The 14061-nt window shown below is 41.5% G+C and overlaps 1 protein-coding gene across 1 annotated transcript in view; it reads right to left on the reverse strand.

Annotated features, from left to right (window-relative positions):
* Nucleotides 1-424: 424 nt before the first annotated feature.
* The window catches only part of tprn (taperin), a 28929-nt gene continuing 15292 nt past the window's right edge, over nt 425-14061 (reverse strand). Inside the window, exons 2-4 of the mRNA XM_038965645.1 lie at nt 4199-4397; nt 3291-3415; nt 425-3121 (exon numbers count right to left, since the gene is read on the reverse strand). Of these exons, the coding sequence (XP_038821573.1) occupies nt 3059-3121; nt 3291-3415; nt 4199-4397 (387 nt within the window). The 3' untranslated portion in view covers nt 425-3058. The remainder of the gene's footprint in view (nt 3122-3290; nt 3416-4198; nt 4398-14061) is intronic.

Below are 14061 nucleotides of genomic sequence, written 5' to 3' on the forward strand. Positions count from 1 at the left end.
ACACTCAACAGTTTCCCGTGTGTATCAAGACTGGTCCACCCCCCCAACTTCACATAACAGCGGCACACGAGACAAACACACACACACTCCCGGTGAGATGCTGTCTGACACTGATATGTAATTACAGGATAAATATAACACAATGCAGGTTTAGGTGGAAGCACTAGTACTAGTAAATCTCCTTCACAACAAATTAAAGCTATTCTGAGATTTCTGAAGCTTTTTGTCCGCTTTGTTGATGTTGTTTATTAGGTCAGGTTTAACAATGGATTTATGAGTTTTGGCAGGGTAATGTTTTGCAATTGGGAGATTCTGCCTTCACATGAGGGATGAAGAGTCATCAGAAACACAATAACAGACTATTCACACTGTCCTTCAAGGCTTCATCTATTTATTGAGCTTTTATTTGTACAGTTCTGACATCTTTTTTTGCCCAAAGCGTTAACAAGTACACATTTTACAGTAAGCACATCTCTTTTGATGCTGGAGATTTAGACAGAGGAAGAGAAAAACAAGATGAGATGGGGCTTCTAGCTACAGTATGACAGACAAGTACTGTTTCTTCTCAACAGGACCAGACAAATAGGACAATATCAATCTTTCAAGTGAATCAGTCTTCATCACGATAATAGCCACCTCAGTCTTGCTTGTGTCACATACAGTATGACCACTGGAACATCCAATGATAAAGCCCTGGTTTTTGGGCCTCCGCTTTGATGAAAGCCAACATTACAAGCGCATGATTCCCAGGAAAAGCTGTCGGCCTCCTTAGGGATTTGGTCCTCAAAGGCAGCAGTTAGCACAGATAAATGGCATGCGTGCTCTGTATGCTGTGTGAGATTGATCGAAGGACTAACAGTAGACACTAACCAGGGATCATTCTCTCGTCTTCCAATAACGTTTCAAGGTTGTGGCAAACATTTTAAGAGATCATGGCATTATTGGGCAGTGCATTCTTCATATTCCCCTATTTCTATCTGATGAGATGATACATATATGGATTGATAAGCACCTCTTTCACCTTCACTGTATTTCTTCTGAGGTGCAAAACAAAGCTAATACAATGACAGTGCAAATGAAAATACAACCGTGACATAAAACATAATCCAAGTCTGTCTAATCATGATACAGTATACAGAAAAATGTAGCCTCCCAATAGCGCAGTGCTTTTATGTCTGTTCAATCTAAACCAGTTCTTTTGATTGAAGATATGAAGGAAAAAAAATCCCTAAGAGATGCAAGTAATAAATTATTCTTATGAAAACATCATTGTAGATTATAGAAACGACATCAATACTGGCCAAAGGAGAACATTGGAAAATTATGAGAATGCGAGTGGTGGCCACCACAGCAATAGATGGAACACTTCAGTCAATTGGCATTTTAAGTAAAAATTATTTCAAAGACATGGGAGCAACCTTTAAAAAAAAAAAGCTTTTTACTTATTAATCTTTCACCACAGGTCTTAGATACACACACAATCATTAGTTTCATAATCAATGTCATCTTCATTACTAAAATGGACCAGCTCACGCTCTATGGAACGTGAAGGTTTATGAGGTCAGGCTGTAAAGGTCAAAAGATATTCAATGGTCAATGTGAAGGAAACGCACACAGCCATGAGGACGCACCCTTCCCTTCTATACCAGCTATTTGATCCATATACTATACATGAACGAGTCTCTGGCATGCAAACTTCAACATTAAGAGGATAACTCAAGCCTTCACACACCAACGTGCTGGCGAATGGTTTCTCTCAATATTTGCTATTCGTGGTTTATGTTGGACATTTTTATCTTTCACACTTGGTGTTCAAACATTAACACTGAAAAGGGGAAATTGTTCTAATAACATTGTAGACAGTGAGTCTAACACCAAGGCATTTATACTCTATGCTTTTGACACGAAGCTTCTCGCAGAAGATATTCATAGTATCAAATTTTCTGCCAAGGCAATCTTTTAAGCAGTACATCTCAGATCTTTGATGATAAAACATTAAATTGAGCAGGTCTACAGAGCTTTGCATAATCTTAAAGGGGGAAGTGTTGAAGTTTGCTTGCTCCTGGACTCTTCAGGCAAAGTCTCCAACACAGCATTGTTGTAAGGAAACATACAAAACTAAAAGCATACAGAAAAAAACATACAGTACGAGGAACCAAGTCAATAGAAATCAGAACATGCAGGTACAAAACAACAATAAACTAGGCTTGTGGCACCCTTTCACTATTTAAGTCTTCAGTTTTTTATTTTTCTGCCATCCCCTACGGAGTGTGGAGTCCTCGGCCTACGTCCTGGGACTCCAGGACACGATAACGCTGAGTCTTCTTCACCATGATACGGACGGGCACTGATGGCTTCCTTGTTTGGAAGGAATTTGGTCACTTACCTTCACAAGGTGTTCTCCACCACTACATACATCCCCTTCAGAAGGACACATGGAGACCATAAGCACATTATGTATAATATGACATTATCGATGGGAGACACAAAGGCTGCGTTTAGACAGGCTGCCCAATTATGATCTTTTTTTCACTAAAATTGGTCTTTCGACTACGTAATCAGATCAGCTCTGAAAAAGATCTGATGTGATTGTTCAAAAGACTAATTAATGGAGAGAAAAAATAAGGATTGGGCTTCCCGTAAAACATAGCCTTAGAGATAGAGATATTGAGGCAGACAGATTGGCTTCTTCTGGAGACCGTAAGCCTGGGAAACTGCATTATAATGCATGTTTATCTTAAACTCTTGATTTATTTTGACAATCAAATACAGTCTGTCAGATCCGGTTCAGACTTCACTGCTCAATGGCAGTCAATGAAAGTAGGTTGAGGGGAAACACAGATCAACTGTACAGGTAAGGTGAGGACAGTCCAGCTGCTTGAATGGTGGTTGATTGGTTGGTTGATGTCTGGGTGTCAAACTAAACTTGAAAAAGAGGAGTGCTTTGAAGTGCGATTTGATGTCCAGTTCTGCTAAGTCTCACTGGTCCCAGGTGGGGGTTGTGGTTCCGGCTGCTGGTTCTGGAGGGCAGTGGTCAGTCCTGTTTGGTCCAGGCAAATCAGAAGTACAGCGCAGGTTCACTGTTGAAGTCTGACAGAGAGGAGCTATCTGCTGGGGTGAGCTGAAAGATAGATAGGGAATGAAGAGCAGGGAAAGGGTGGGGGAAAAAATATAGCTACCTTTGTAAATCATGTGCTGTTAGGTCATTCTTATAGTGTACAAGTATCCCTGTACAAGTTAAGGTTGATGAATGAATGCGTCACTTCATATACTTTAAAAAGAAGCCTTACCATAACTTCCTCTGACATCTGTGCGTGCTGGGAATTGGTGGCCCCCTGGTAAACAGGGTCATCAAGCTTATGTTCCTGCCAGGTGTTAAAATCCACAGTGTGCTTGGGAATGTAACTGGACAGATCTGAAGACATAGGAAACGGGGCAAAGCCCAATGTAAATCTGTAGCACAATGGGATTACATATTCTGCATGAATTCTTGCAAGAACATAACCATGCGCTCATGTACGGATTAGTTAAAGATTGGCAATAAGCTGTGTAATGAATAACTAATGTAGAGACATACTGCATGGCTACTGTTGATCAATTTTGTGGGAGAGCAGATAAACAACTTGTTCAGTTACATCCCACTAAAAGATTGCTCTTGCCTGCTGAATTGACCGCTCCTGAGTGGTGCAGCGGTCTAAGGCACTGCATCTAAGTGCTAGAGGTGTCACTACAGACCCTGGTTCGATTCTAGGCTATATCACAACCGGCCGTGATCGGGAGTCCCAATTGGCTAGCATCGTCCGAGTTAGGGTTTGGCATGGTAAATAAGAATTTGTTCTTAACTGACTTGACTATAAAAGGTTAAATAAAAAACAAATAAAAGCAGAGTTCCTATGTGTTTGGATGTAAAGCTAACTCTGACCAGTAGGTGTCTCCCATGCTACATTATAACCATGAGCAGTTCAGCACCATTCAGCCATTTCCAGATTACTAATAAATTGGACGGAATTAATTTCTCTCCCTTTCCTTATCTTACCCTCCTTACCATGAGAATAGGTTTCGTTTAGTCTGTTCGATTCATTTTCCTCTAACCATTTATCCTTCTCACTCCTCCGATTCCACCCCCCCCTCTCTTCCTCTCATGCTATCCATTTCCTGCTTTCCTTTCCCCCTCCCCCATTCCCTCTAGTTCTCTCACCAGTGCTGTTGCTTGTGTGAGATGGGGAACTGGTGAAGCTTGGACGAGGGATGTGGATACGGCCCACCATGCTGGGCTTATCTTCCTCTTCTCCTCCCTTCACGTCCTCCTCATCCTCCTCTTCGCTGTCCCATACGCTGCTCTCGGAGGGGTACTCATAGGTGCTTTGGATGCTTGACTCGTTGAACGAGATATTCAGCTGAAAGAGGGGGAACGGAGGAGAAGTGACTCAGTTTTTAAACATTCAAACATAAGACTCTGTGGTTAAATGCTAGGACTGTTGTTTTCTTTTGGATTTAGTGCTATGAATTGAATATATCAGGTCATTTCAGCACTTTTAATTAGTAAGTGCACCAGAGGGAAAATGTCTGCTTCAGTTTAATTAAATGTACAAAGCCTGACATCATTAGGCTAACTCGATGCTTGGGATTTCCCTTAGCTTGCCACAAGAAGCATTTCTTCATCAGCACTACAGTACTAATTCAGTATGACAGTACCACCAGTTTATTGTGCATACTTAACTTTACCCGCCTATGATGACAGAATCATTTTATGACCACAAAACATTAAAGCATTTTGTTTCCTTATTACTAATCATTAAAATCAGGCTGGCCTACTTTGATTGTATGCATTTCAACACCAGCGTTATATGTATGTATGTGTACATGAACCAAACTGAACCCAAGCACAATATCTTTATTGATTGGGATTACCTTAAAAGGCACATGTAATTTATGATAATCTGTTCTTGACCTGTGAGTTTAATTTCCCAGTTTCTGTCTCTAGTACCATATCACAGGGCAGGTGGCAGCCTTGCAGTGGGCTGCTGGCATTGTGATTGATGGCTGGAGAGCTCGTAAAACATCTCCATTTGGCAACACTCCAGCGTTCTACAAACATGCCACCGTGGGGTGAGACTGTTGCGATATGTTGCGGAACACGACTGTCAACTTCACAACGGCAAACAATGGTCTTAAGGCTTAAAGAAGCTCAAAAGAATGTTTAACTTCAACGTCCAATAAGCTGTGACAATTGAGCATACAATGCAGACAGTGCACACAGTGTACTGCTGCGTCTCCCAGGAGTCAGCTGATATCAGTGCTGAGGATCTGGTGTACCCCTCTCCCCCATCCCCTTCAGTAGGCACTGCTCTAAATCACCCCTAATCTCCATCACATAGCCCAGCCCTTACCGTTCTCTAGCCCCTACCCCAGCTCCAGTCTGGCCTGCTAGACTTATGGATATAGGGGCTAGACATTGAAATCTAAAATGTACACGGGCTAAGCAATGCAACCACAAGTGATTTAAACTTTTCTCCTCTACAGACAGAATTTACAAGATGGATTAAACTCTGTTCTAAAATGGCTTCCTTTTGATCAGTATTATAATTTAGTCGAATCAAAATGAGAATAGGCTATACCTCATCCATTCAAATAACTCAATGCTTTCTCAAACTTGTCATTTGATGAAACACAATCATTTGATTCTTATTGCCTTAGAGGTCATCACTAATTTGGGAAGTGCTTTAAAAATATTTACTTGTGGTGCATTCAGCTAAACATTAAAAAACGTGCTTTGAGTGGAGGGAAAGCCTAGGGCAGCTGAATATGGGAAAAACATTGCGATTGCACGTGCAATATCGAGCAAAACACTTGGGTGAACTGTTGGAATCACAGAAATAGAATGACTTGTCTTAACAAGCAAAGTGGAATGCAGCATTGTCTTATTGGAACAATCAGTTGACCGCATTTGACCTAACAGAACAACATGCAAACCTATAGTGAATCTAACAGCGAGGAGTAAGTAGTAACTGCGCTGCTTGAGTGGGTGGGGCTTGGAGAAGAAAAAAATACTAGAAAAAATGGACATTACACGCTGCTGAGATGTGTTTCAAAATATTGCGTGCGATATGGATATTGATGTGAATTTGATTAATTGTGCAACGTTAGGAAAGGGCTAGCTAGCAGAGTTAAGTTGTGACACGTCCAGAAAAGTGTACCACCAACTACATCGAGTCACTATCAGTGGATACTTTTAACATTTTTACTTATTTAATACGTACCTTGTACCTACGCTTGTCATGTGTAACTGCAAACTTTTCTTTGGGTACTGATATGCTTAGTTCTTTATAAAAACTAGTGACTTCAAACGTGTACTAGCACTCCATACTTAATGTTATTTAACCTGTACTTTGACAGGGAGTCATGCTGAGGTCTCTTTTACAGATACGAAAAAGCACTGTTTTACATTATGAAAAGTAAAACAGAGATTCAAAATACAACTCATAGAAAACAAAACACATTCCTCCGTAAAGAAAAAAAGGTCCTCAATGAGCCATCTGAATTGCCTTAGAGGCACCAAATCAGAGTTTGTGATTATTCCACAAGTAAGGTGCAAAAAAAAAAAAAAAAAGCAGATTTATCTAACTCAAGAGATCGAAGAGTTGGCCATCCCCGAGACCGGGTCTGGTAGCTCGTACGTCTGTAGATTAATAACGAAGTAAGGTATGGCAGGTTTATGCAAGACGGCTTTATAAACCAAAAGAGTGCAATGCATTGATCTACGAGACTTCAAGGTAGGGCCAGCCTTCTTTCTGGTACAGAATTCCGTGATGTATACCGAACCTATCGCCCGTAATAAAGCTACGATAAACTGTGTCCAATAGCTTCAATACAGTGGCAGCTGCATTAATAGACAATCTATAACCGGTATCAATGTTGACTGAATGATTTGTTTTCTGCTATTTTACAAAATACATAACCTGTTCACATACAGGAATGCTTACTGTGTACCTGTACTTGTCCTGATTGTTAGAGTGGTCAGTGAGAGTTGGAATCCATATTTTTTAATACCAAAAAATACATTAACAGAGACACCTTGGCAGAGGTCGGGTAAAATAGTAATTTTTAAAGGTAAGCGTTAAAGAATGGACATTTAAAAAAAAGTATTGACTGATAGTGACTCGATGTAGTTGGCGGTACACTCTTCTGGATGTGTCAGTGTATGACTAAGAAGAGAAAGATTTGTAAAATGTATTGTTAGTCATACTGTAGATATATACCTAGAAAATAAGGCTGGGAATTGCCAGGGCCCTCACGATACTTAGGTGCAGACATGATATGTATTGCGATTCTCACAATTCTATATGTACTGCGATTCAAAACTGGTTTTATAGGGCTGGGCGATAAGGCCGAAATATTATATCACAATATTTTTCACATTGATGATGGCACAGTATTTTAAGTTTTTGAATAATAAAAAAATAAAAAAAGGTCAGTGCACACAAGGGGCACTATTTCTTCCCATACCCCAGCGAGGCAGGGGCCCCTGATCTTTAGGGAGGCCCCAACCAAAACTATTGAAAACCATCCCACGGGTATTTCAAAATACCCCAGCATTAAAGTATACGGGCCAAGCCAAAAACACTTTTTTAATTCTGTGATCCTATCATACAGTTGCTGTGTGTTTGGCCTAAAATGGCCATGGCTGATCCAAAATGACAGCCGTGGCCTATCAGTGACAGCGACCAAATGAGGTGCACAAATACTATTATTTCGGGGCACATAAATCCATTCCTTTGGAGTCTAAAACCATATCACTGGATCTCTAGCTCCAAAAACACCATCAGCTCTGTCTAAAACCCTCCATCTCACCCAAGGTTCCTGCTCAACTTAATCTCACCAAAGCATTTGTGAGATTAATGTCCTGCTTTAGGAGTCTCCATGCCAGAGGAGTGTATCAATAAAATCAGACTAGCCGCTGGGTTAGCTTCCTCTCTGTGTAGATCTGGGCTGAGACTTCAAGGCTGCCCCCCTCTCTCTCGCTCTGCCCACCCGTGGCTATGAAGGCCTGTATTATTGAAGCAGAAGCGATTGCCCTCCTCCTCTCTGGGCACTGAGACAGGCCAACAGAGGGCCAATTCAGGCCCCAGACTTTTCCCATTCACCAATGCACACTTCAGCAGGACGGAGACCACAGAACCGGATTGTTTGAGCACTCTTGCTCTCCAATAACGGGACAATGACCAAGAAATGACTCAGCGGAAGAGAAATGGCCAATTTGAGTATGTTTGGTGTTGGTTGTTCATGATTTTTTTCCCTCAAGAGAGTAGTGAGAGTGTATAATTGTGTTGTGTTGAATATCATGTTTCTTTGTTTGCAAATCTTTGTGCGGGAGAGAACGAGAACAAGTGAGAAAGAGTAACAAAGCAAGAGAAGGAGAGAAAAAGCAACAGAGGGAGAGCGTGGGTTGTCTGTATGAATGTGCCTTGGCAAATAGGCGAGATGGGAATCGAGACAGAATTGAAATTTTACAGGCCACCCAAACATGCTCTGTCCTAGTTTGGTTGAGGGTATAGAGAGACATGTTGCTCACTGACAGACGCGCACCAACACACACAAGCGAGGGTAGAGTCTGGTCGAGTTCCTCCAGTCTGGCAGCAAATTGGAGGGGAGCGCTGCTGTGGAAGTTGGGAAGGAGCTACAGCAGCAGTAAGTACAGGTTTGTGTGGGTGTGTGTTGTGATAGGAGAGGGAGGGAGGGAGGGATTGCCTTGTTAATGCCTCTCATTGAGGTGTGGGACAGACTGACCAGATGCCTGATTAAAGCTAATCTCCTGCCAGGCAGTTGCTATTAGAATCCTACTACACTCGAGGACCCAGGCAGCCACGCACATACATTGTCACATAAGGAAAGAGGAGATTGAGCGTGGATTGGAGTTACTCCACTAAATCGCCCACCTAAAAATGTTCATTTCAATTCCAATTTTGAACAAGCCTCAAAAAAGGGAGACCAGCTCTACTAAACTGAATATAAAATAGCAGCAGGAATAATTTGTTTCTGAACTCAAACAAGCATTAGAAAATCTTAGGGCTGGTAGAATTACTGTATAAATCATGTAAATTACAATTATGGATGAAGACAGTGATGGTTACTTTATTTTCATCATAACCGTTTAAACATGTTATTTTTAAAATTGTGGAACGAACAGCTGACTGAAGACTGGACGGCGGGCATTTGTGAGGAAAACAGTCCTAATGTTGGAAACACGCACGCAGCTTTATGTTGTCACCCAGAATCAAGTTTCTTTTTCAAGCTACAGCGCACAATATTTTACATAAAGTAAAAAAAAATTAAAGGACCAAAAGAGTTTAGTCTGCTTTGTGTTTTCCTTTTTTCTAAGGAAAATCAGGTATCGTAGGATTGCGATACTGGTATCGTGACAACCCTACTCAAGAGTGTGAGTCACTCCTACACTTTTTGCCCTTTGTAGCTGTGTGTCTCGGTCGGTCCATGTTTGTGTGCGTACCTGTTGGGCAGAGAATAAGGTGTCTCTCATAGAGGGATTACAGTGTTATGAAGCTGAAGTGAGTCAGACAGAGAGAGGGAGGGAAGATGGAGATATTACAAAGTGTTTGTTTACTGAGTTGTCTCTTAGATACAGTCGAAGAAAGAGAATGAGTGTACGGGTGAGAGATGTCAAATGAATGACAAAAGTGAGCTACTGTGCCCAGCCCCAATTAAGAGGAATGAAATGCAGAAATAGGAGTCTCAAGATGAATCATCCACTACTTAATTACAATGTCAAAGCTAAGGTGAATATAAGACGGGAGTAAAAATGTGTACACAGAGCCTCCAGAAAGTATTCACACCCCTTGACTTTTTCCACATGTTGTTGTTACAGCCTGGATTTAAAATTGATTAAATTGAGATTTGTGCCACTGGCCTACACACAATACCCCATAATGTCAAAGTTGAATTACGTTTTTAGCAATGTTTACAAATCAAAAGCTGAAATGTCTTGGGTCAATAAGTATTCAACCCCTTTTATGGCAAGCCTAAATAAGTTCAGGAGTAAAGATGTGCTTAACAACTCGCATGGACTCCCTAATAGTGAGTAACATGATTTTTGAATGACTACCTCGTCTCTGTACCCCACACATACATATAATTGTAAGGTCCCTCAGTCGAGCACTGAATTTCAAACAGATTCAACCACAAAGAACAGGGAGGTTTTTCAATGTCTCACAAAAGGGCACCTATTTGTAGATGGGTAAAAAAAACATACATTGAATATCCCTTTGAGCACGGTGAAGTTATTAACAACATTTTGGATGCTGTATCAATACACCCAGTCACAACAAAGATTACAGGCATCCTTCCTAACTCAGTTGCCGTTGAGGAAGGAAACCATTCCGGGATTTCGCCATGAGGCCAATGATGACTTTAAAACAGTTAGAGTTTAATGGCTGTGATATGAGAAAACTGAGGATGGATGAAGACAACTGAGGATGGATGAACAACATAGCTGTTTTCTACAATACGAACTTAATTGACAGAGTGAAAAGAAGGAAGGAAAAGGAAGAATACAAAAAAATATTTAAAAAAATTGCTCCTGTTTGCAACAAGGCACTAAAGTAAAACTGCATAAAAATGTGGCAAAGAAATTTACTTTTTGTTTTGTATAAAAACCGTTATGTTTGGGGAAAATCCAGCACAACACATCACTGAGTACCACAGTTTCATATTATCAAGCATGGTGGTGGCTGCATCATGTTATGGGTATGCTTGTCATCAGCAAGGACTAGTGAGTTTCTTTAGGATAAAAATAAACATAATAAAAGCTAAGCACAGGCAAAATCCGAAAGGAAAAACTGGTTCAGTCTGCTTTCCAACAGACAAACTCACATTTCAGCAGGACAATAACCTAAAGGCCAAATGTTCTAAAACACCTACTCATTCAAGGGTTTTTATTTTTACTATTTTCTACATTGTAGAATAATAGTGAACACATCAAAACTATGAAATAACACATTTGGAATCATGTAGTAACCAAATAGTGTTAAATCAAAATATATTTTATATTTGAGATTCTTCAAATGCCACCCTTTGCCTTGATGACAGCTTTGCACACTCTTGGCATTCTCTCAACCAGCTTCATGAGGTAGTCACCTGGAATGCATTTAAATTAACAGGTGTACCTTCTTAAAAGTTAAATTGTGGAATTTCTTTCCTTCTTATGGCATTTTAGCCAATCAGTTGTGTTGTGACAAGGTAGGGGGTATACAGAAGATGGTCTTTTACCAAATAGTGCATATAGTCCATATTATGGCAAGAACTGCTCAAATAAGCAAAGAGAAACAACAGTCCATCATTACTTTAAGACATGAAGGTCACTCAATCCGGAAAATGTCAAGAACTTTTAACATTTCTTCAAGTGCAGTCACAAAAACCAAGCGCTATGATGAAACTGTCTCTCATGAGGACCGCCACAGGAAAAGAAGACCCAGAGTTACCTCTGCTGCAGAGGATAAGTTCATTAGAGTTACCAGCCTCAGAAATTGCAGCCAAAATAAATGCTGCACAGAGTTAAAGTAACAGACACATCTCAACATCAACTGTTCAGAGGAGACTGTGTGAATCAGGCCTTCATGTTCAAATTGCTGCAAAAAAAATATCACTACTAAAGGACACTAATAATAAAGAAGAGACTTGCTCGTGCCAAGAAACACGAGCAATGCACATTAGACCGGTGAAAGTTTGTCCTTTGGTCTGGAGCCCAAATTGGTGATTTTTGGTTCCAACCGCCGTGTCTTTGTGAGACGTGGTGTGGGTGAACGGATGATCTCCACGTGTAATTCCCACCGTAAAGCATGGAGGAAGAGGTGTTATAGTGTCACCAGCAAATCATCCCCACACCATCTGTGATTTATTCAGAATTCAAGGCACACTTAACCAGCACGGCTTCCGCAGCATTCTGCATTCGATACGCCATCCCATCTGGTTTGGGCTAATTGGGACTAACATTTGTTTTTCAACAAGACAATGACCCAACACACCTCTAGGTGGTGTGAGGGCTATTTGACCAAGAAGGAGAGTGATGGAGTGTTGCATCAGATGACCTGGCCTCCACAATCACACCCGACCTCAACCAAATTGAGATGGTTTGGGATGACTTGGACCGGAGATTGAAGGAAAAGCAGCCAACAAGTGCTCAGCATATGTGGGAACTCCTTCAAGACTGTTGGAAAAGCATTCCAGGTGAAGCTGAGTGTGCAAAGCTGTCATCAAGGCAAAGGGTGGCTATTCGAAGAATCTCAAATATAACATTTATTTTGATTTGTTTAACGCTTTTTGGTTACTAGATGATTCCATGTGCTATTTCACAGTGTTGATGTCTTCACTATTATTCTACAATGTAGAAAATAGTAAAAAGAAAAACCCTTGAATGAGTAGGTGTTCTAAAACTTTTCACAGGCAGTGTACACTGGAGTCTGTTACCACGAAGACAGTGAATGTTACTCAGTGGACGAGGTACAGTTGGGATTTTTTTTTATCCCACTTCGTATTTTTTTTTTTTGTCAAGGGGTGTGAACACTTTCTGCAACAATTTCTATGATTTTACTGAGTTACAATTTATATTAAAAAAATAATAATAATAATTTAAAAAAAAAAGAATCGGTCAATTGAAATACATTTATTAGGCCCTAATCTATACATTTCACACAAGCGGGAATACAGATACCTTAAAAAAAAGGCGTGGATCAGAAAACAAGTCCATAAAAGTGAGACCACCATTTGCCTCATGCAGCGCCACACATTTCCTTCGCATAGAGAATTGATCAGGCTTGATGATTGTGGCCTGTGGAATGTTGTCCCACTCCTCTTCAATAGCGGTGCGAAGTTCCTGGATATTGGCGGGAACTGGAACACGCCGTCATACACGTCAATCCAGAGCATCCCAAACATGCTCAATGGGTGACATGTCTGGTGAATATGCAGACCATGGAAGAAGTTGGACATTTTCAGCTTCCAAGAATTGTGCACAGATCCTTGTGACATTGGGCCGTGCATTATCATGCTGAAACATGAGGTGATGACGGCAGATGAATGGCACGACAATGTACCTCAGGACCTTGTTGTCCGTGGATATGCCTGTCCATACCATTGCCCCCTTGTGGCGGTGGGGTTCTCTGCTCACAACGTTGACATCAGCAAACCGCTCGCCCACATGACGCCATACAGTTTTGAAGCTGGTTGGACGTACTGCCCAATTCTCTAAAACAAATCTCTTATGGTAGAAAAATTGACATTAAATTATCTGGCAACAGCTCTGGTGGACATTCCTGCAGTCACAGCATGCCAATTGCACTGCTCCCTCAACTTGAGACATCTATGGCATTGTGTTGTGTGACAAACGTGCATGTTTTAGAGTGGCCTTTTATTGTCCCCAGCACAAGGTGCACCTGTGTAATGATCATGCTGTTTTTTTACCCCTTTTTTTCTCCCTAATTTTGTGGTATCTAATTGGTAGTAGTTACAGTCTTGTCTCATCACTGCAACTCCCGTACGGACTCGGGAGAGGCGAAGGTCGAGAGCCATGCGTCCTCCGAAACACAACCCAACCTAGCCGCACTGCTTCTTGACACAACGCACATCCAACCCGGAAGCCAGCCACACCAATGTGTCGGAGGAAACACTGTACACCTGGCAAACCTGGTCAGCGTGCACTGCGCCCGGCCCGCCACAGGAGTCGCTAGTGCGCGATGAGACAAGGATATCCCTGCCGGCCAAACCCTCCCTAACCCAGACGATGCTGTGCAAATTGTGCGTCGCTCCATGGACCTCCCGGTCGCGTCTGGCTGCGGCAGAGCCTGGGCTCTGCGATGCAGTGCCTTTGACCACTGCGCCATCCGGGAGGCCCATGCTGTTTAATCATCTTATTTATGCCACAACTGTCAAGTGGATGGATTATCTTGGCAAAGTGATGTAAACACAGGAGTGTAAACAAATTTGTGCACAAAATTTGAAAACACACACACACAAGTATGTGGACACCCCTTCAAATTAGTGGATTCGGCTATT

The sequence above is a fragment of the Salvelinus namaycush genome, chromosome 26 (genome assembly GCF_016432855.1).
Source record: "Salvelinus namaycush isolate Seneca chromosome 26, SaNama_1.0, whole genome shotgun sequence".
In the NCBI taxonomy this organism is placed as follows: domain Eukaryota; kingdom Metazoa; phylum Chordata; class Actinopteri; order Salmoniformes; family Salmonidae; genus Salvelinus; species Salvelinus namaycush.